The 22,437-nt window shown below is 50.4% G+C and overlaps 7 protein-coding genes across 7 annotated transcripts; 3 read left to right on the forward strand and 4 right to left on the reverse strand.

The window, feature by feature from the left end:
- Positions 1–352: 352 nt before the first annotated feature.
- Positions 353–2,478, forward strand: CNBD0340 (hypothetical protein; the record flags this gene model as incomplete). The annotated part of the gene is made up of 4 exons (XM_770891.1): positions 353–370; positions 395–1,887; positions 1,956–2,304; positions 2,365–2,478. 4 exons carry the CDS (start codon positions 353–355, stop codon positions 2,476–2,478), a joined length of 1,974 nt encoding a protein of 657 aa, XP_775984.1.
- Positions 2,479–3,034: 556 nt separating this feature from the next.
- Positions 3,035–3,742, forward strand: CNBD0350 (hypothetical protein; the record flags this gene model as incomplete). Its single annotated transcript, XM_770892.1, has 1 exon — positions 3,035–3,742. The coding sequence occupies one exon, from the start codon at positions 3,035–3,037 to the stop codon at positions 3,740–3,742; it is 708 nt and encodes a 235-aa protein (XP_775985.1).
- A 340-nt stretch (positions 3,743–4,082) lies between these two features.
- On the reverse strand, positions 4,083–6,746 carry CNBD0360 (hypothetical protein; the record flags this gene model as incomplete). Its single annotated transcript, XM_770893.1, has 4 exons — positions 4,083–4,529; positions 4,599–5,811; positions 5,865–5,946; positions 6,002–6,746. The coding sequence occupies 4 exons, from the start codon at positions 6,744–6,746 to the stop codon at positions 4,083–4,085; spliced, it is 2,487 nt and encodes an 828-aa protein (XP_775986.1).
- An 844-nt stretch (positions 6,747–7,590) lies between these two features.
- Positions 7,591–9,976, reverse strand: CNBD0370 (hypothetical protein; the record flags this gene model as incomplete). The annotated part of the gene is made up of 7 exons (XM_770894.1): positions 7,591–7,712; positions 7,772–8,520; positions 8,580–8,819; positions 8,889–8,995; positions 9,054–9,254; positions 9,308–9,357; positions 9,412–9,976. 7 exons carry the CDS (start codon positions 9,974–9,976, stop codon positions 7,591–7,593), a joined length of 2,034 nt encoding a protein of 677 aa, XP_775987.1.
- Positions 9,977–11,311: 1,335 nt separating this feature from the next.
- Positions 11,312–12,169, forward strand: CNBD0380 (hypothetical protein; the record flags this gene model as incomplete). Its single annotated transcript, XM_770895.1, has 1 exon — positions 11,312–12,169. One exon carries the CDS (start codon positions 11,312–11,314, stop codon positions 12,167–12,169), a length of 858 nt encoding a protein of 285 aa, XP_775988.1.
- A 264-nt stretch (positions 12,170–12,433) lies between these two features.
- CNBD0390 (hypothetical protein) lies at positions 12,434–18,380 on the reverse strand (the record flags this gene model as incomplete). Its single annotated transcript, XM_770896.1, has 13 exons — positions 12,434–12,510; positions 12,566–13,053; positions 13,107–13,203; positions 13,255–14,551; positions 14,606–14,814; positions 14,869–15,037; positions 15,092–15,346; positions 15,405–15,586; positions 15,638–15,769; positions 15,821–16,124; positions 16,188–16,358; positions 16,414–17,562; positions 17,613–18,380. 13 exons carry the CDS (start codon positions 18,378–18,380, stop codon positions 12,434–12,436), a joined length of 5,298 nt encoding a protein of 1,765 aa, XP_775989.1.
- Positions 18,381–20,931: 2,551 nt separating this feature from the next.
- On the reverse strand, positions 20,932–21,648 carry CNBD0400 (hypothetical protein; the record flags this gene model as incomplete). The annotated part of the gene is made up of 1 exon (XM_770897.1): positions 20,932–21,648. One exon carries the CDS (start codon positions 21,646–21,648, stop codon positions 20,932–20,934), a length of 717 nt encoding a protein of 238 aa, XP_775990.1.
- Between the last annotated feature and the right edge of the window lie 789 nt (positions 21,649–22,437).

Raw genomic sequence — 22,437 nt, forward strand, 5'->3', positions numbered from 1 at the left:
GCAAGCTGTTTCGGTGACTCACCCCCGCGCCCCCCCCGCTCCCCGCCCCCCCCGACTCCCCCGTGCAGCTGAGCAGCGTCGAGATCAACATCCTCATCTACCTCTACCTCCAGGAGAGCAACTTTCCCCACACCGCCTTCACCCTCCTCGCAGAGTCCAACCTCCCCGCCACCCCCCTCTTCCAGCACTTCAACCCCGCCTACCCCGCCCCCGCCAAGCCCGCTCGACCCGCCCACAGCGCACCCGCGTTCGGCGCCGCCGCAGGCCGCATACAGCGCGGCGAGCTCGTCCGCAAGCTGTGGAAGGCCGTCCGCTGGGAGCACGTCGAGCGGCACGTCGGCGAGAACGGTGTATGTCCTCCCGCTTCTGCGTATAGCCCGCTGACATTCCGCAGGAACCGCTCTCGCCCGAGTGTCCCAACCCGTTCCACCTCCTCATCCCGCACGTGTGCCCCCCGTCCTGCCCCTCCGCCAGCGCCAACCCGCCCCTCCCGCTCCCCTCCGTCCTCCAGGCCGCCAGCGCCCAGGCCGCGAATGCAGTCGCCCCGCCGCCCAAGCGGCCAGAGCCGTTCCCCCCGCCAGAGGAGAGGGTGAAGGACAAGTCGAGGGGAAAGAGAAAGACCAGACGGCCGAGTTCGTCCCCCGCGCCCGCCCAGCCAGAAGCTCGAAAGGAAAACGAAAAGACACGTAAACGAGCCCGGGTGAGCGATGCAGAGGACGACAAGGCGTCTAAAAAACTGGAGCCGGAGCGCGAGCCGGAGCGTGAGGCACTGCAAGTGCCAAGCACCCAACCGTCCCGCGCAACATCACCCGACAAGTCCCGTCGACCTAGTCCCCGCTCCAAAGTCAACACCAGTGCCAGCACCAGTGCCAAGACCGATGAAATCGGGGTATGGACAGAACACCGAGACGTCGTTTCCAACGTCGCCTGGAATCCCAAAAACGTAGACCTCTTGGCCACAGGCTCGGCAGACGGCTTCGTCAGGCTTTGGGACTTTTTGCCCCTCTCCGCCTCCTCCTCCGCCACCGCCCCGCTCACCCTCCCCTCCCGCCCCACCGGCATCTCCCACAAGGGCATCGAGTCCTCCAAAAAGACCATCACCTCTGTCGCCTGGCACCCCGACGGCACCATCCTCGCCACCGGCTCCCAAGACGGCGTCGGCCGTCTCTTCACCCCGTCCGGCCAGCTGCAGGCCATCATGAGTTATGGAAGAGGCGCCGTCAATGCGATGAAGTGGAGTCCCTCCGGCACCCAGATCCTGGTAGGCAAAGATGATTTCACGGTGTGCAAGTGGATGGACAGGGGCGGGAGTATGGCCATGAAGATGTGTTACGATGCGCATACCAAGGAAGTAAACGACGTCGATTGGCTAGACGACGAAGTCTTTGCGTCCGCCGGCAACGACCATACCATCCACGTCCATCACGGGGACGATAAACGGCCCCGGTTTACTTTTCGCGGACATACGGATGATGTCACACGGATCAAATGGTCGCCCCTTGGCGCGGCAGAGCGGCTGCTGGCCAGTGTTTCGGACGATGGGAATTGTATGATTTGGAAACTACCTTTTTACCCTTCTGCAAGAGGTAAGAGCGCGAGTGTGGGTCTGGGCGGGACAAGATCGCTCTCGCCAATGAAAAAGATGGAACCTCCAAGCGATGAAGACGATTACTTTCACCAACAACCTCAACCTCAATCCCACCCCAACCCCAACCCCAACTCGGCAGACTCGGGCCCAAATGCCCGATCCAACTCCACCTCGGCGATATCCATTGAAAACTGTCTGCACAGACTCAACGTCGTAAGCGGGAGCGAGAATAAACGGATGAGCATGCTCGAGTGGATGCCGGTTGACGATGGAGCGCGGGCGCGGATGATACTCGCTGCGTGAGTCGCGTCGCGTCTTCTTTCGTGGATTGTGCCCAGCGAGCTAACCATGTGTGCGAAAAAAACAGCGGCGGCCAAGACTCCACGATCAAACTGTTCGACGCCCTATCCGGCGAAACACTCCACGTCCTCCCCGGTCTGGAATCCGGTACAGGCTCTTTGGCATTCTCCCCCTTTTCCTTGAACAGCTTGGTTGGTTCTCTTTTCCCCACCACCACCACCACCACCACCGCCGCCGAAAACGGAACAGCCGCGGCCACGGCAGAACGCCTAGGGGTCGGCAAATACGGTCTCCTAGCCGGCGGAGGATGGGATGGCGTACTCCGCATATGGGATGTGGAGACCGGCCGCGTCTTATGGGGCACAGAGGTGGAAGAGGAGGAAGGGAAGCGGATGGTCAGGGAACGGCCCATGATGGTGTGTCGTGTTTCGTCTCGTGATTTATACTAGCATAAGATAATACGCTGACGGGAACAGCTCTCGATGGCTTGGCGAGAAGACGGGAAACACCTCGCGTGCGGGCTGTTCAACAAGACGCTGATGGTGGTGAATGTCATCAAGGCTCTAGAGGCTGGAAAGGAGAAGAATTAGAGAGTAAAGGGTAGGGCGAGAAGCGTCAATCGCTTCTAGTCGTGGCTAGAGTTAACAAGGTTTTTTTATCTCCCGTTTGGTCAACCTCTTTAATCGTTTTTAATTTTTTTACTTTTCATCTTTTAGGATCATTGCGTGGATGGTCTTTTTTACCGGGGGTTAGAGTAAACGTGAGGGATGAATAGGTATATCCGCACAAACCGCGCCCTGCAGCCATTGTTCGTGGAAAAAGGGTTAAAGAGTCTGTTGTCAGCCAGCCCGGGAAAAATGTGAATGCCCGGAAAGTCGGACAAGGAGGAGATTGTGAATGGGAGTTGTCTTGAGACTCGTGACTGTTGTTTCGAACATGGATTGGATCATTCCTTTGGCTATGACTACAAGAAAAGAAGGCCGTTTTTTTGATTCACCGCTCACGAGTTTTCGTTCCAACCGACTCGAGACCCATGTATAAAAAGTGGATGCATCGCCATAAAATACTCTTACACCAACCAAACACACCACTTGGCATACAAATCAACCCCCCCCCCCTGGATTCTTTCAAAAAAAAAAACCTACAATGTCATCCCCCACTAGTAGCCCACCACAGTCTTTCCGCTCTGCAAACTCTCAACGCCGTCCATCCGACACTTCCACTTCCACCGACGACGACACTTTTCACAGCCTCGCTCCTTCATCACCGAGCAACGCGTCTACCACCAACACCGTTATCCTACGCCCTCCTGATCGCTCGTCGCTGGTGGACACCACCACCGACCCCGCGCCCTACTCACTTACTACCATTTCCTTCGGCCAGGGAGACGACAGCAGTTTGCAGAGTGGCGCATCCACACACTCTGGTTATCGTATGGGGTATCACTCCGGCCCTGTCCCCGAGTGGCCGCTAGGAGATAATGAACCTACGAGACCTGCAGCACCGGGATTTAAATATGATGCGACGACGGCGACTAATGATGATACGACGACGGCCACCCGTCCGAGCGCCAGTGCCGGTTCCACTCACACCGATGAAACTTGCAACTCCCAAGATGGTCGGGCAACGAATACTACCCCTCAAGAAGAGGAAACGTTCTCCACGCGTCGTTCTGCTGAAATCCTCAGTGTGGACACCACTGGGATCCCCGTTACGACAATGTCGACCGGATCAACTATCGCTGACGGTCGAGATGAGCTCCGTGTAATCCGTTTGCCAGTCCCGCCCGATACTCCTCCTACTGAAAATTCCAAGTGGAACTGCTTCTCTGACTGTTTCAGTCGTCAGGAATGATTATCCCCGTTTCATAGATCTGTGGACCGCTCAAATCCCAAATAGGATGGAGGCTGGTGCGTTATGGAGAATGGGAATCAAGGATTGGCGTATTGGCTATACGTATACCACCCCATGCATATGATGGAAAACTGAGCAGGTTATGACCAGCTCAAAACTAGAAATTGAAATAAAGAGAAAAATTGTCATTATCGTGAAAATACGTATACTTATTTTTTTCGGAATTTGACATCCCCATTTTGTCCTTTTATAGTCCATCGTTCGCAATGAATGAATGATCCTCTCCCATTGACCTCTTTCCTAAACCCATGGATTGTCCGGAAACAACGTGAGACATTCTTTACGCCCTAGGCGTCTCAATCAATCGCTTCCTCTTCACATTAACACCGTTATCCCTGTTCTCCTTCCCCGACCCCTTTTCTTCCTTCCCGCTCTCGTTCTCTTTCTCCTTGTTCGCATTTTCCCTCACATCCAATAAAGTGATCCCAGGCGTATCGGTCCCTACGATCCCTCTCATCATCCCAGGTGTAGCCGGCGCCAAATGCGTGGGCACCAGACCCAATGAAGCAGCTGCATCACCATTAGTCGGCGAAGAGAGAAGCCATGCGCGCGTGAGTGAAGAAGGGATGTGCGGGGTGAGTGCGGAACGGATAGGTGTAGCGGCCGCGTTGCCCGACCCGGATCGGTTGGAAGAGGAAAAATTGGTAGACAAAGGTCGAAGTGCGGGGCGAGTAACAGGGTTTGAGCCTCCGGAAGGTGCTAGGGCAAACGGAGATGAAGGTGGAGCCTTTCGTTTCCTATGCATAGACGACAGCGGCGAGGGACTGGGCATAGTGCTTTTCTGATTATCACTCACTCTCGACGAGAGGAGTGTTGTCCTCGATCGCGTGGAAAGAGAAGAGATTGAAGTTGGACGGTCCGGCGTATCGTCATTAAGCATGAATGGATCGTCGAGAGCCGGGGCTTGTTCGAAACTGAGGCTTCGCGTGGCTTCTGCACGAGGGTCTTTGAAGGGCTGAATGAATGATTTGGTTCTGGAATGTCGGCTGCGTGCGGGTGATATAATAGGTGGAGCGTCGAGAAGCTTCCAAGCGGGAGGTGCAGGCCGAGTGGTAGGGCGCAAAGGAAGTCTGAAAGTGTCTTCATCCTCGGGAGCGCGAAGTGGAGTGCTATGAAGATTGAGAAGACTCTCAGCGGCCACTTCAGCTTCGAGATCGATATCCTTTTCGGTTTCATCCTCCTTATTATCATCTTCAACCCAATCGTTCGCTTTTTCTTCAGGTTTCCCATTCTCTGTTGTGGTGGCAATCTCGTGCTTCTGCTCTGGCTCCGCAGGAGACTGGTTCGCCTTGGCAATTTGTAAAGGTTCCTCTGTATCTGCTTGCGTCTCTTCTTCTGCAACGTTAAGACTGGGGAAATCTCGTACATGGAAGTATGAAAATTCCATTGGGCTTTGCTGATGCACAGTCTGATGCTGAAGAGTCGATTGAGGCTGAAGTTCATGCTGAATCGGAGGCATATACAAGAACCCCATCTCCTGATCTACCATAGGCACATCAGCAAACGGATAAGGTCTGTACGCATGTTGTTGGCGCAAGAGCTCAAGTTGACGCGTGTAGATGCTGTGATGATAAGAGTTAGGCTGGGTAGCAGCCTGGTAAGGGCTTCGAGGAGAGACGGTAAGGGCAGACATGAGTCCATGTGGAGGAGTAGGCAGCCGCGAAAGGGAGTTACACCGAGGTTTAGCCGAGCCGGTGGAGGCAGAGTCGGAGCCTACTCCTTTCACTTCCATGTCTTCTTCCTGCTGAACTGCCAGAGTTTCGCCTTTTTGTTGAATAGAAGACTCATATTCTCTAATCGCACGGACGCCTTCCAAAATCTCTTCGGGAATGATGACCTTGCCGTACTCTCCATTGAGGAAATCACCGTTCTTCTGAAGCGCAGCGGCGACGCCAGCGGCACCTCGATATTTTGTCGCGACGAGACGCATCCCGCAAGAAGTAACGAGACCTTTGGGACCGAATTGCTCCAGGAATTCGCAGTGTGTCTTTTCAAGCTTGCTTTGCTGACTATAAAAGGGTTGTCAGCCCTCGTCATTCATCATTATCATCGCTATACTCACCGGTTCTTTGAAGCCCAATCACGCTTACTTTTCAGATTCCTCTCCTTAGCGTCGGACTTATTCCTGGGTCGGTTAGGATCTACTACGATAGCCTCCCGTTAGCCATAATCAGGATCAATGCCTTTACAATTGCTCACCACAATCCCATCGACTTCTCCGAGTCTGTACGCTCAATGGTACTCCATGTTTATCCTGCAAATGTCTCCTTGCGACACTCCGCGCATTTTTTCCATCATACGTTTTGGAACACACTCGACAAGTATACATCTCCCACTGGCTGTTATGCCCTCCAAATCCAGGCCTATACTTCTCAGGGGGGTGAAGAATCAAAAGATCATTGACTTCGAGAATTGAACCCGCAGGTGCTGGGAGAAGGCCAGTCTTACGAGCACCTTTGAGTTGGATAGGTGGCTGCGATGGGTTTGGGAAGAACATGAATGTGGCTTCTTCTGATGACGCAGCATCGGTACTGAGAGAAGTGGCGCTGACGACAGACTTGGACCTAGCACGGGTCGCGGGCGTCTTGCCCTTTTCCTTTACGTCCACAGCCGCATTTTGGGGAGCTAGAGCGGGATCAAGAGGCTCGAGTTCATCTTCAAGTTCGTCTTCCTCGGCATCGGGGCCAGCAAAGGCGTCAACAGATATACCAGCCTGGTAGTGTGCTGGAGGGTAAGTGCGAACCGAAGGGTGTACGTGGGAATAAGGGAGTGGGTGTGGGTGAGGATGAACATGGCTGTTGTCGTGATCGGCGGTGCTTGGAGGGTGTATGTGCGACCATTGGCTACTTGGGTGGACGAGACGGCGGTGTTGTGGCTGAGAATGAAACATCTGTGGTTGTTCGACGCCATGGTGGGGAGCATGTGTCCAGGAGTGGGTTGCCATGGTAAGAGTAGGGCTGGATTTAGGGGTAAGCTTGTCCAAAAAGCAAGGTAGGAAGGTAGGAAGAAAGCCGGTCGTAGCTGACAGGACCAAAACCAGACTAGCCTGGTATCACGTAACTCTTAAATTGAGACTCACAATTTGTTAGGAAGGGAAGTATTGAAAGTGTGAGCACACAAAAAATGTCCAAGAGAGTGTGGGGGAGAATGAGAGTACAGGTTGGGAGAATCCGGGGCTGGAGAGTGACTATAAGGTTATAAGGGAGGAAGGAAAAGAGATGGAGGAGAAATGGAGATGAGGAAGATGTTTGTTTGTCGCTTTTTTCGAAACAGGAGACAGCAAGGAGGAGTCAAAGCCACGCGTGTGACTTTGATCGTGGATCAAAGGGAGGGATGTAGAAAGTAACGCACGGGCCTCCATCCTGTGGGTCCACACAACCGCCATCCACATTATGCCATGCTACCAGGGCAGCATCTTCATCCCCATCCCTATGTCATGATGCAACAGTTCACTATGTCAAGGAAGAGATGTGTGTCGTCCTCAGCAGAGGAAAGAGGAGATGCAACAGCCACCCCGGACACCTCGCCGCCCACTATAATTCATGTTCTACCCACTGCGATTTGTGCAAGTCTTCCCAAGGGCTCCTACCACACCTGTTTACTCATATTGAAATGGCGGATAATGATCAACAGCGAATGATCAAGAAGACGAGGTGCTCAGCAAATACACTCTACATTCAAAGGGCCCATAGCAGTATGCATATTCATACAAGTAGAATTAATACAGCTCCGACGACCGAACGATACACCTGGAAATCCAAATAAAAATGTTGCTGCTTTCGTTTTCGTTACTGGCCCAAAGTCTCCTCGAAAAAGTCTATTGACGTTAATCCTTCTCTCGTGGCCTCCATTGTTGAAACTTCCCTCACAGCCTTCTTGGCCGATTGCAACAATTGAACAGGGCCACAGACTGTCATGAAGTCAGCGTACGTCACTATGTACATCAAATTCATTAAAATGATAACTTACCTGAAACATTCATAGACCCGTCAGCCCCCTTCGCATCCTCCTCCACAATCATTCTCAAATCTGCTCTTCCCCTCTTCCACTTAACAATCTCTGCGGCCTCACTCGTCAATCCATATCGACCCACCCCTTGTTCATGCATTCTCTGCGGCTTCGGTAAAAGAATCTCTTCATCTCTACTCTCAACGCTGGGTGTCATAGGGTTATATCTCGCTTCATCCCAATGACGAGGGAAGATGTGAGGAGCAATAGAGGCGAGTCGGTCGGAAATTCCATCAGGAGGTAGTGGCTCGTCCGAAGAGTGAGACTTGGTGACGTAGATATCAACACAGAAATTAACAGTACCAGTATCTTCCGTTGCAGTGTTCAACAAAGGGGCGATCCACTCGATATCCTCTGCGTGACGGATGTGCCATACCAAATGAAGCTTCTTCACCGCTGATTTGCCCTTGAGCGAGTTGGCAAGAATTTGTAAGAAATGAGCAGACGTAAACGTCACACCGGTACCACCCGCAATGAGCAAGACGGTGGAGTAAGAGTCTAGGGAATGCGGGTAACCGTACGGGCCTTCAAGATATACAGGGATGTCGGTGGAGTCATCAGACTCGAGGGCAGTGCGGAGACGTTTGGTAAAGCCAGAGTGGATACGGATAAGGAAAATAGCTTCGTTGGAATTTTCAGTCGGGATGTTGGCGATGGAAAAAGGGTGGCTCTCATGCGGAGACGCAGAGATACTCGGAGCAGAGATAAACCTGTGCACCATCTATTAGTCTCACAACGACACCTATGCTAATGTCGAAATATCACTTACGCATGCTGACCAGCCTTCCAGCTCCAGTTCTCCCTCCTCAATGTAACGCGCATTACATCATGATCTAACAGCTCAATTCTACTCTCGCCCAAGGTCTTGAATTTGCGCGGGTTGAGGAAATTGTTGATGTAGATAACCTTGGCGAAACGGAGGAAACGGTCAAAAGCCCAGATGGCCAAGGCAGGCCATACCCAGTATCCGAGCCGTCTCCAGTGGAACCAAGCTCCAACAAGATACATACTGAGTTTCACGATCAGTCCTTCTTTTAGGTCTAATTCTAAGAAGGGCAAATCTGATGGAGCGACTTACATGGAGAAAAGGATATGGGAGACGATGAAGAACTCGTAAGCTAGTCGTCGTACGATTCGGAAACTGGTAAGCCAGAGCATGGTAAAGCCCGTAAGAGCAGCGATACCCTATGATCTCACTTGTGAGCACATACACAGTCATAATGCCCAGCGTTAATCGACTTACACAGAGAAGATAAGGTCTGAAATCTTTCTTTTCCCAGACTCGGGGAGTCCAGAGTATAGCATGACCCCAGCTGGAAAGGAGACACACTCTGGAACTAGCTCGGTGGATGTAGTTGAGTTTCTGATAAGTAATACCAGTCAGAGATGATATAGGGTTGTTCTTGCTAACAAGCAAAAGAATGATGGGTAGTTGAGAGAAGGACTGGCGAGACGGTTAATCATTTGAATGGCATACTTTTCATCCAAGTGACTTACCATGACACCGAGTTGATTTGCTACATTGTTGTTTCGCATCGGGAACCAAGCTGACCCGCCCATAAGTCACTGAGTTGCGCAAAATATATTACGAAAAGACTCACTCTCGGTCCTATGAAGACAGAAAAAGAGGTAAACCGCCACATAGAGTATCGTCCACATCCCATCCGCCACCGTTTCAGGCATGTAAAGCCACATAGGGAAGCTCCTGAGATACATCGTATTCCTCCAGCCAGCTCCCAAGGCCTTCACTTGCCTCGTCATCCAATTACCTTCAGCCCGTCCTTCATTCATTTCCGTTTCATTATCATCCTCATCTCCGCTCACGGCCTTGTACCGAACCACTTGCCGCTTGAGCCCTTCGCGCTTCCGCCGTCTATGTTTGATGAATCTGATGATGTTAAGCATGATGAGAAGGATGATGGTAGCTGATATCCAGCCCCAGGAATACCGAGAGGCGTAGTAATGGTATTTCGGGGCTTTGGTAAAGTGTCCGTCCTTGCCAGCCGTGCCGTTACCGTGGCCACCTACTGGAAGGGTAGAGTTAATGGGTAGCGTAGAGTTGATGGGGAACGGGGTACTCGTTGTGGGTTCGGGGAAAGAGGTGTTGCTGGTAGGGGTGGGGAGGGGCATAGTGAACCGTGTCTGACCGCCATCATAGTAATCCATCTTAGCGCGCGTTCTTCTCGGGGTGTTATTCCGTTATCAGATAAAGAGAAAAGTGTGATATGTGGGAAAAGTCGTCTATCTATAGTAGCTCAACCAGCGGCAAACTCATTCTTCCTCCAGATAAATAAATGGTGAAAAGGAGAGCGCAGTAGAATGAGCCAATACGACGACTCCAACATGAAAGAGCCAAGTTGAACGCAGAAGACAGAGAGACATTTGTATTTAGAACTCACCTGCAAAAGCTCTAATACATAATGACTGTGCCTTTACGCAGCTTTGTCTTTTCCATTGGACGTTTCGGCTTCTTTGACTTTCCGGCTTCTGGCCTTGATTCTCTTCCTCTGTCGTTTTGCGTCCACGTTGACTTGTTGCGCAATAAAAATCCCTATTGCACAGCTGTTTGGTGGTCCGATGACCCGATCGGATGTCTAATCTGATTAGACAGCGGAGGAAAGGATGGACGCTCTTTGATCGTGATTTGTCCAGAAGATTTTGATTTTTCGGCCGGACAAAGATGTTGGAGATGAACGAATGACGGATGATGTTTTTTGTGTAAAAGCGCAAACCGCCGATTAAGCGGGACGACCGCGGCGACTTATCAGATATGGGCCAAGTTCAGGGACCGGGAAATTTCGGATTCTCAGAGGACTTTGCCACATGTGGCATCATCATTCCGCGGGCGCTCGTCGGCGCCTAAATTGTTGTTGGGCTAGCTAGCCTATTTTCCTCTTTCCGCCCTCCACTTGTCCTTCTTTCCCGGTAAAAGAAAGCTCTTTGGAAGTTGAGGAATTGGCTCACAGAACGCATATTTGTAAGAAACAGCCTGTATCAGAGACTGCTGCTAAGGGATTTTAACGGCATCGACCAGCAGATTTGCCGTTTGCTTTTTGGTTGCTTGGTGTTTGGTGCTTCGTGTCCGCCACGACGACTAATCCCGTCGCTCATCTCCGATACCTCCACTCTTTTCTCACCGCCAAGAGGTCAGCAACGAGACATTTTCGGCCTTATTTGTTTGTTCAACTCTCACCTTGTTTAGGCATCATCCGAGCGCAGTGTAAACTGATGTCAAGCATTGCCCAGCATCTCGAAAATCACGCTTGACTGGGATGAAGCTGGCAAGTTGAACGGCCGACATCGAACCTCGTCCCCGCCTGACACTGTTTGCCTTCAGCGACTCGTTACTTTTCGCTTCCCCAACCAGTAGTCAATCGACGCGCATTGCTTGGCATCACATATCAGCCTTACTAGTGGCTTGCTCATCGTCTCGTTCTGCTTTGTCCGTCAGCATTCGGCGCCCGTAATTTCCTATCTTCCAATCCGTAGTCAAGTATCACGATGCCGACCACAGACTTTTGGTCACCTTTCTACTGGCAGACCAGGTTCTCGACCGAAAACAACTTTGAATGGCTTGTCCCTTCCCCAACACTCATTCCTCTTGTCCACGAAATTCTCCTTTCCTTCCCCTCCTCATCCGCATTTCTCGCCCAAAAATTCAGCCAGGAAGGCGATGGTCAAGAGGATGAGCCACCGAAAGTGACTATCCTTCACGTTGGGTGCGGCTCTTCAACACTCGGTACCCAGCTTCAAGCGTACCTCGATGGTCAACCGCAATCCCCCAGCCATGCGGGAGGAGGGAGGATTTACCAGGTCTACGATGCAGATTATGTCAAACCGCCTGCGTCCATCATGTCCGCTAAAGAAGAAGCGAAAGTACCATTTAAATTAGTCGACCTACTATCGACCGAATCCTTACTCTCCAATCTCCCTCATCAAGAAGGACCTATCCCTTCTGATGATATCGCCAAAGCGATAGAAGAAGAGCAGAAGTGGGACTTGATCCTCGACAAGTCTACCTGTGATGCTATCTCTACTGGCCCCCAACTGTCCCCGCCCCCCTTTTCCGCTGGTCAAACCGAGCAAGCTCCAGCCGATCCGGTAGAAAGAATGACGTTTAACTTAAGCAAAGTGGTGAAGAAAGGCGGGAAATGGGTGAGCATTTCGTACTCTCCCATTCGGTACAGCTTCCTCTCGGATATTGGCAATGATGGCAAGTACGGCTGGAAGGTTGTGAGGAAGGAGATGGTGGCTATGACTTCGATCCCCGAAGGTAGGCGGATACGAGATGGTGATCAGGAGCGGATAGTGTACGAACCTGAGACAGGCGTGTGGATGTATGTCCTAGAGAGGGCCTAAAGACAAACGAGATCATTATCATCATTTAGCGTAGTCACAGCGCATAATAGGCATCAGACAAGACAGACGTGAACAACGGTGCAAAAATCCATCACAAATAAGAAAAAGACAAAACGTCATCACAGATAAGAAGGAGACAAAACATCACTAGAAAATGCTAAATATGCTATATGCAAAATTTCAAAACTATGCTTTTTGTTCAATATCATAAATAAGCGCGCATAAGCGCGCAACCTTCCACGCTCTCCTCGCATCATGTACATCTTACAGTGGTAAGCCGTCAGGTCCAAGGGCAATCTTGACCTTTTTCTTAGCTGGGGGCTTTGACGCTGCAAGAGGTTCTACAAAATGCTGTGTTAGCATGTGCTCTTTTTATCTACTGAAAGATTAGCTCACCTTCGTTGCCCGCGATCACTCTTTCCAAAGCGGCGGCAGCAGCTGCAGCCTGAGCCTTCTTTCCCATACCCTTCTTATGACTCCTTTTTTCGCCCGGTACCGGAAATGTTACCGCTGCAGCCGCTTTCGCCTTCCCTTTCCCTTTGCTCTCCTCCTCCGCACCTAAACCTTCCTCTTCTTCCGCATTCGCTCTCGCCGCCGCCGCGGCGTTGAAGAATCCATCATCGCCCTCACCATCATCCAATACCAGACCGTCTCCAAACTGTGACCTGCGGCCGTTGGGAATAATGGTAGGAGCAATATAACCGTGAGCTTCTGCTTGCTTGCGCTTGGCAACAGACTCGGCCAGCTCTTCATCATCCATAAACAAGGATACGATCTCAGATGGTTTGGCGACGTCAGAAACAGATTTGGTGCCGACGACAACATCCTGGATGTCCTTCTTGCCTCGGGCCATTTGAAGGATACGTTCTTCGATCGTGCCACGACTAAATAGAGTGTTAGCACCGATCCTACTATGATTAGAACCAAAGCGACGTACGCCACGAGACGGTAAACAGTGACCTGTTTGGTTTGACCAACTCGGTGAGCTCGGTCCATGGCTTGGGCATCACTCGAGGGGTTCCAGTCATGATCGTCTGTTTACAATCAGTATTTTTTTCAGTAACCACTGGCCAATCTAAACTTACAGAAAATTACAGTGTCCGCAGCGGTTAAGTTGATACCTAAACCACCGGCCCTGGTACTCAGACAGAACACAAAGATATCTGGATTCGTCTGCCAACTGGTCACCATATCTCTTCTCTCCGCGATCGGGGACGAACCATCCAGTCTCAAGTACTTGTACTGCCTGAAGATGAGGTATTCTTCAATTAAGTCCATCATCTTTGTCATTTGGAAATAAAGAAGGACCCGATGACCACCGGCCTTGAGTTCACGAAGAAGCGAATCAAGACGAGCAAGCTTGGCAGAGTCAACGATGAGACGCTTTGTGGGAGGAATATGAAGAGGTGAGACGGGTGTTTGAGAGGATGCGGATGATGGGATGAGACCTGTAAGAGGCACGCTGGGGGCAATGCGAGAAAATTGTTCGGCAGCCAAGGGATCATGAAGCTCTGAAGGGGCAAGGCCATAGAGGGTAGAGTGAGCGAGAGGCTGATTGAGGATGCGGTCTTGAGCATTGAGAAATGATCGGTTAGATGCAATAGGTTTGACAATAGGCGCAATGGCGTAGTCACCAATACACCTCGCATCGTCGCGTGAAAGATACGACTCATCCCACACTCTCCGGCTGATCTCTCGAAGAGACACTTGTCCAGGCTGTGTTAAGACTGGAATGACTGAAGGTACCCTGAACCCCTTCTTGACAGAAGCTGCAAACTCGGAATCATCGACGAACCTTCCCTCCTCTGTCCATCGCCTTTCTTTCTCAGCTCCCTCAAGTAGCTGCACGAGAACAGGCGACTTGGCGCTCCTGCTCGTTTCTCCAGGCGAAGAACCAACTAATTTGACAAAACCGAATTCGGCGTCGGCGCACTTGGTACGCTCATTTATCCATTCAGGAGTCCAGATGTTTAAGAGATTTTGCAAAATCTTCGTATCGCTGCCTGCGAGACTCTGTTCTCCAGGAATATCCAATTTGCCGCCATCTGTCCATAATATTCGCGGTATTTGCACTTCGATCGCGTTCCTTGCCGAGTCGGGCAAGTACATGCCATCTCCTTCCCTAGCAAGATTTCCTGATTGTGAGAACTCGCCAAAAACAAAAGGTGAAACAACGTCCGCCCGTTCGAAAAGATCGGGGTGATTACACACTTTTCGGAACTGCATGACGAGGTTGACCAATGAACGCATGTTCTTGGGATTGCCATTGTCCGTGTTGTTTTCGGCAGTCGCCAAAAGGTCAGTGATAGAGACACGTTGCCGGAGGGCTTTATAGATCTCGCGTTGTCGTTGACTCAAGTCGACAAGCAAGTCGATTTCAATCTACATCTTCATCAGCCACTGGGACATTAACCAGGGGGATTGATAGGGACGTACCTTGTCACCCAACTCCTTTTGCACATGTTTCTTCACTCTTCGCAACATGAACGGCTTCAAGATCATATGCAACCTCTTCAGCTGTTCAGGTTTGAGGTTACCAGTGACACCACCTGACGAACTCTCGATATCCTTGGAGAACCATTCGGCGAACTCTTCGTGCGAATCAAAAAGCTGAGGCATGATAAAGTGCAGAAGGGCCCAGAGTTCTGCACTACAGTCAGCATGCGCTGCATTTCTATCCTTTCCGGAAGATGACTCACCGTGCATTGAGTTTTGAATAGGTGTTCCAGTCAACAACAACCTGTTCCTACAATGCAGACTCAAAAGAGACTTCCATCTAGCCGAGGAAGAAGACTTGATGGCCTGGGCTTCATCAAGAATCATGTACTGCCATTTCATACCTTGGAGATACTTCTCATCTTGTACAGCCTAATTGTTCCGTCAACATTACTCCCATGTTTCAGTTACGGTACGAAAACTCACCAGTTGGTAAGAAGTAATCAAAATATGGAAAGGCGAGTCTTCGCTAAACGTCTGATTCTTCCTACTCCAAATTTTTCTCAGCGTCTCACGATCCTTAGGTGAACCCCAGTACGGTAGAGCCTTGAGCCTGGGGACGAATCGCGCGAGTTCTTGCTGCCAGTTGTGAAGAGTTGATGCGGGGGCAATGACGAGGAAGGGACCCCAAAGATTATGGTGTTCGGCGAGATACGCAAGAAGGGAGATAGATTGTATGGTCTTAACGTAACAATGTCAGCTTAAAGCCCTTTGGCCTAAGATCACTCAGGCTACTCACTTTACCCAAACCCATTTCATCAGCCAAGATACCATTGATACCTTGCTCATACAAGTTCCCTAACCACGTCAAACCCTTGAGCTGGTATTCCTTCAACTGAGCCATAAGCATCTTGGGTTGGGTTATGGTGACACTGTTCTCGCCGAGAGATGGGTTCTGGAAATTGAGCTCATCGCCATCCACTGCATTACCGTTAAAAGAGTCCCCAATGACGGAAAATGGGCGATACGTACTAGTATCGTCCCCAGGTAGGGGCGCACCTCTACCAACGATAGAATCGTCAAACGCTCTCGCCTTATCTCTAGCTGCCTGAATAGCTGCCTGCGCACCCCTTGCCGCATGTTTCCGGAGGTTCTCCTCGTCATCTACCATAGGTATTAGCCACATCCACTTATTATACGAAAGACATCACTCACCTTCATCGTAATCAAGATCTGGCAAAGGCTCGCCGTCTTCCCCAATGGCAATCTCTTCCATCCCCCTCTTCTCCTCCTCTTCCACATCCATGCCCTCCGCAGCTTCGGCTTCCTTGGTCTTAATCTTCTTTCCGATGAAATGCGAGTAGAGTTCAGTTTGGGTGAGAAGAAAGTTGAGTTTGCGAGATTGACGCTTGGTTTCTCGAGCTTCTTCTTCAGCCTTGGCACGCTCAAGAGCTTCACGTTCAGCCTTTTTACGCGCAATAACTTCATCTTTTTCGTTTTTCCTCCAAAATGCCGCAAGCTGCAAGGATGGTCAATGATGAGATCTGGGCTGGACTATTCGGCGAATGGGCGGATGACTTACCTCCTTGACAATTCGCTTCGCCTTTGCAGCACCCTCCTTGTTAACTTTACCACTCTGCCTCTGCATCGTCTTTTGGTTTCTCTGCCCGAAGGCATTACGAACGCAGGCCTGAGCACGTCGCTGAGCAATTTGCTTCATTGACTGATCATAACCCTGAAAAACTCGATATATCTACACTAACATTAGTTGATCATTCAACAAACCATATCCGGGAATTTGCACTTACCCTAGGCACATCCCGAACTATGTTGCTCCAAGCCTGCTTCTGGAGATCCTCCACCAATTCATGCCTGATCTTCGCCTCGTTCTCCGACACTCCTCGCGGGTCATGCGTGTTAGGCGCATACTCGTGCTTGATTTCTTCTTGAACTTCCTCTGCCGGGCCTGGACCAACGCCGAAAGTATCGTCAGAAGGCCCAGCGAGGGATGCTTTGCTGGTGCGAGAAGCGAGAGCCTCGGCTTTCTTGACCAACTCCTTTTCAGGTTTGGTAGGTCGCGTCCACCGACCTTTACCCACACCGGGTTCTTTTGTCTTGCTATTCTTCTTCTTTGGAGGTGCAGAGGCGGCAGGTAAGGTATCCAAGGCGTTGCTCTCACCCACGCTGCCTGCTCGACTATGCTCATCCTCAATCTCGTCAAGTAACACCGAGTCAGAAGGTCGATGTTCATTATATTCATCTTCAGCGTCAGCGAATCTTGGAGACTCGGCACCGGGCTCTTCCAGCTTACGACGCTTAACCTTTTTACCCTTCTTTGCAATTGAATCATCCAAGAGAGCAGCTATGTCCGCTTCAGCCTCTTCGTCGGCCACACTACCTGCAACACTACCGGCAGTGGTCGACTGAGCTTTGCCAGGTGTTGTCTCCTTCTTCTTATCAATGCCTCGAATCTTCCTCCAACCCTTGGCTGGACCAGGCTTTCGACGAACAGTCCCATCCTTGTTCGTAGGAAGGACTCCGCCATTCTCGGCAGCCTGAGCAGCTTTCTCGCGCATCCACATCTCATCCTGGACAGCCTTGACGTCATCTTCAGTCAAGCCTTCGACATCCCCAGCTTCGCATTTTGCAATGACTTCTGCCCGAGTGAGACCGGAAGGATAGACGATAGTAGACGGGGAAGGAGGGTTTGCAGGATCGATAGGACCGTTCATACCGTAGATATGATGCTTGCTCTCAGATTTCTCGGCTTCGGCGGCAGCATTCGGTGAGCCAGGAGGAGACGAAGCCAGACCCAGCAGTTCATCATCAAGATTGAGCTTGCGAGACTTGCGTTTCTTCTTGTTGGTCGGTGTTGCAATGTCACCATTGATTTTACGAACTTTGATGGATTCATCCTGCGTTTGGGGAAGAGAAGGCTCTCCCACACCATTTCTTACCTAGTACAAATATTAGTCAAAGTTCATATTGCAATAAAGAAAACACATACCTGACACGAAGCAGCCCATTGTGCAATCGCACGGACCTCATCTTCCCGCTTACTTTGATACCTGATCAAGCCATCCTCCCATACATCCTCATTACCCACAAGAAAGTCATTGGGTCGGATAACTTTTGTACGCTTCCGCACGACTTTCAAAAGCGGAGGTGCAATGGGCGCGGAAGGAGACCGAGCCCTGTCAGCCATACGGCCTATTTCTGAAGGCGGTGGGGGTAACTGTCGTGGCAATGGTGGGACATCAATATCCCGTCTGTAGCGATCGATAGGCAGTCTTTCGGTGTCTTCATCCGTCGGGTACAATTCGCTAGGAGAAGGCGGTTCACTGATATAGTCTTTGCCATTCCTACTCGGCATGACTCTAGATTGGTCTGCAGACGGCCCATACATTTGAGACCGAGGAAACGAGGAATGCGGTATCCTGCGCGGGTCATCCATCAGCTCGGACCCAGGACGCCTGGCTGCAAACTCCATATCGCGCTTTCGCCTGTATTCGAGTGCCTCTGCCTCACGCCTAGCCTCTTCTGCGGTTCTCATTTCTTCCCGCATACGAGCGTAGGCAATAGCAGGATCTTCCTTTGGTTGACCATAAAGTGAAGCAGAATACGACGAAGGTGAGTGATGGGTCGGAGGATGTTGAGGTAAGACGGGGGATCGATATCTATAATCGGATGCAGTTGGGGAAGGATGCGTTGAAGGCTGCACATAAGATGTTCGAGGTGGGGGATAAGAGTACCGTCTGTCATCCATGGCACCCATATATCCTGGATCAGTAGTTGACGAAGGATAATATGCCGACGGATGGGGATGACGCTCAGCATAGGCTGCAGGTGGCGGCGTTATACGACGGGGAGGTGATGGGGAATCGTTTACCAATGCCGAAAGCGACATGCGGGATGATGGTTGTGGGTGTAGTGGCGGAGAACGCTTAGCCATCACCTTATCAGCATAGATTATCAAAAATATTATTGTATGGACTCTCACCTCGACAATTCTGTCCATCAACGCGACAGGGCTCTTACTGGCACTGTGGTGCCGGGTATGGCTATAGCGACGCCTTGAATCATGGTGGTCGGCCATACTGGCGGGTGGAAAGGCTCCGTGGGCTGTGGAGCTGGCTTTGCTATGCGTGAGGTTTGGGGAGGTTTTTAGCGTGGTGTATCCGGGAGTAATGATGGGAGGGTCGGGTGGAGGATATTATGGATGGAGGATGGGGGATGGGGATGGAAAGGGGAATGAGAAAAAGGGGGGGTAAAAGTGTGCTTTGTTCATTCATGCGTGGGTGCCCTGTAATGCATCTGACCCCCGTTGTTTCCCCGCCATTCTCAAACGACGTTTTGCGGCCGTTGCGTTTCGAGAGTGGCTGAGCGAATCGCGAATCCAAACGGCGGCAACATCCATTCACCTCCAATAATCACGTCTGCCACAATCGCCAGCCCACTTTTTTTAATCATGTTTCTCCTGCCTTTTTCATGTGCACGCATCATATATCATTGTTTTTCCAACAACACAGACCGGTCTGAATGCATAGAAGCCAACTCGTACAGGAGCAAGCGAAAGGCTGTGGCTCCTTTGAAGAAACCGCTCACCCACACCGACGTTATCGGGAAGGAAACTATTTAAGGTCGCAGTCCGCACGAAAAGACGCATTTGGGGTTATTTATGGGCCAAGTAAAACCTCAACATACCATATTTTTAATCGGACGAAGGTCCGATGATAATCACTTTCTTTCAACGGAATCAGACTTGTAATGATGACATTGCCTAATATTTGGGCTTATGTTCTCGATCTTGTGCTCTTTTGGACCAAATTATTCAGGAACGCTGTCAACCTTCCGCCGCCCCAAACGACAACTCAATCTCCACCACCAATTAAGACACGTCATTTTCATCTCCTTACTACTTCTTACTTTTTTTCCTTTCTTCTCCTCCTCCTCCACGCATCTACTACCAATAATCCACTTTGGGCTGTCACCTACGCATTGCAAACTGTGTTATTGATGGGGAGAGCGGAAACAATGGGTCATTCTGCACAATATTTTACAGACGACTTTGTCATATGCCACATGTCAAAAGGTTTATGCGGCAAAGCCGGCAGGGGGGGACATCGAATCGCAGAATTAATTAAGATACGTAGCATCATAAAATAAAATGATGAGAATCGCGAGAGCTATCTGAACTCTGTTCCTAAAAATGCTCGCCGCCACCGTTTATTACCTTTCGATTTTTCCGTCATCCGTCCGTCGCTTTTTCGTTATTCTGGCCATTTTCGGCACTTTCTTTCATTCCGATTTGCCACCCTTTGTCCCATCCCTGTCTTTCCTCAGCTCAGATCTTCTCCCTTTCCTCTTTCTCTGTCGGCATTAGCCAATCGCAGACGTTTTTCAAAGACGTAACATATTTCGGGTTTTGAAGACATCCCGCCGTCAGCATGTTAAATTCGATGTCGATTCCATAACCCGCAACGCTTTGCAACATATCTTGATTCCATTCCACTTGCATTATTATTACGCGTAACCTGCAATCTTTGTTTTGTTGTACCGCCTCCTTGTCTTCGGATCCTAACCCTCCTGGCGTGATAACTGAGATAAACAGTGACTTGGTAGTAGTTGCTTCCGCTGGCACGCAGCATCAGTAAAGCAAACCTGCGCATACATGGTATAAAATGTTCTCCGTAGCAGTTGCGCATGCATTAGCACTCCTCGTCTAACTGCTGAACCTAGCAAGTCATGGAGCGAAAGAAGCTAGCAACTGATCTGTAATCCATTGCTGCAATGCTGTCGTTATCTTCCTTCTCTCAACGGTGTGGTCAAATGCAAATGAGCGCTCTAACAGACTGGGACGATATCTTCCCACCTGGAGTTTTCACGCAATCCGTCCACTCTGATGAATATTTCTATCAAGCATAATGAAAAAGGGTATAAATTGGGGCAAAATGAAGTTCGTTTACTCCACTGCAGCATCGCTTTTCTTTTGAGAGCGATACTCCCCTACCTTCCTCACAGCTCTCGCGCTGCATACCGTCTTCACAACAGCCTTCGCAGTTCTTACAGTATCATTCCATTTCGTCCATAACTGGTCAAGATATATATTCCGTTCATAACTGGTCAAGGTATAAATTCCATCCATCCGGCTGATAAAATTGTCCAGTAAACGATTAAAACGCAAGGAAATGAGCACAAAAAAAGATATTATGGGTTCTAAACCATACAACACAGTTTCGGATCCTCCCATCCTCCATCGTCAACACTCGGCGCACAACAGATAATATTCGGAAACCCGACACTAGACAAGATGAAAGTATAAATGATCAGACGGGAAGATAAATATTCACTCTCCGACTCCATCTCGACCCTTGACCCATCCGGGATCCACAAAGAATCATCTCCCCAATTCGAGATCCGCTGGCCAAAGAGTCCTCAAGCCGCTCCCCCTTTACAGGTTTCTCCAAATGCTTGGGGCTGGGGCTGGTATTAGGCTTAGGCTTAGGCTTAGGCTTAGGGGCCGCGGTATCCCTTATTTCTTCTTCTTCCTTCTCTTTGTTTTCTGCCTCTTCTCCTTCCTCTAAGTCATCAATTGCTTTCCTCTTTGCGCCCTTCTCTCTCTTCCACCCCTTCTCTCTCTCCCACTCCGTGATTCCCTCCACTCCACCCTCACTGTCCTTCCCATCGCCGGATGATAAGAATCTTCCCCGCTTACTCTGCTTTTTCTGTTTTCCCCCCTCATTCTTTTCATTCTCCTCTTTTGCCCTCTCCAACATGCCCAACTTTCTCAATTTGCTAGCCCTCTTCCTAGAGCTTATCTTATTCGGTTCTATAGGCCTTCTGTGACCGTGCTTTAGCTGGTATGTGTGGCATGTATCGCATAATTGCTTTCGCGTTTTGTTCTTAGTGGGGATGGTGTCTGGGGAATTGGGTGAAGGGGTGAGGTGGTAAGGAAGTGAAGTAGGATCGGACGGGCGGTGAACCGGGGAGATGGGGAGGAGGGATGAAGGGAGTTTGAGGTGACGTGGGTGGAGACCTTGCATACCCCATGGAAAGGAAAGGGATGGGATAGGAGACGGCAATGGTGGGCAAGGCGGGCAAGCAAGGCCGAGGTACGAAGGAGGGCAAGCAGCGAGAGCGGTTTGTCAGCTTGGTGCCTCTAAATTTCATCTGGCATTCTGGACCGAGGACGGACAGAGGACTTGGTGAAGATGAGGGAGGAGATCGGAAGGTGAACGGCGAAGGTAAAAGCAAAAAGAAGGATATGGTGGCAGGGAGAGTGTGAAGAAGAAATCAGCACATACGAGTTTCCCAGCATCAAATGCTGATTCCCACCACATAGTAAACACTTTTGTACAAGTGCATTGATAACATTTTAGACGGACCTGGTGTGGCGTGATTCGTTTTTTCGACCCCGATGGTCAGCACGTCTCCAGTCATTCAACTGTCCTTTCCTTTCTTCTTTGTGGAGGGCAAAAAAAGCAAATGGGCTCAAGACACAAGGGATGAGGGGTGAGAGCTAAATCATACACCTTTTTTCAAACTCGACGGTCCAACTGGCGTTAGGGTATGAGACTCGAGAAGAGTGGTGGGATAGATAAGGAGGTCTGGACAATCGTAATGTGAGGTTGTGAGAAAGCTCAGATATTGCGGCCCCATTGCGCATCTTCCGGTAAACCGAGGTGCGCCCAAGCTTCTTTATACTCGGGATGCACACCCACTGCCCATCGTGTCAGCTTTTCTGCCCTAATACCGAAGAAGAATGACTTGCAGAGAGCTTCAAGAATCACACAAGTCCTGTATTCTGCCCACTTCCACATTTCTCCGATATC

This window comes from Cryptococcus neoformans, chromosome 4, assembly GCF_000149385.1.
Source record: "Cryptococcus neoformans var. neoformans B-3501A chromosome 4, whole genome shotgun sequence".
NCBI lineage: Eukaryota > Fungi > Basidiomycota > Tremellomycetes > Tremellales > Cryptococcaceae > Cryptococcus > Cryptococcus deneoformans.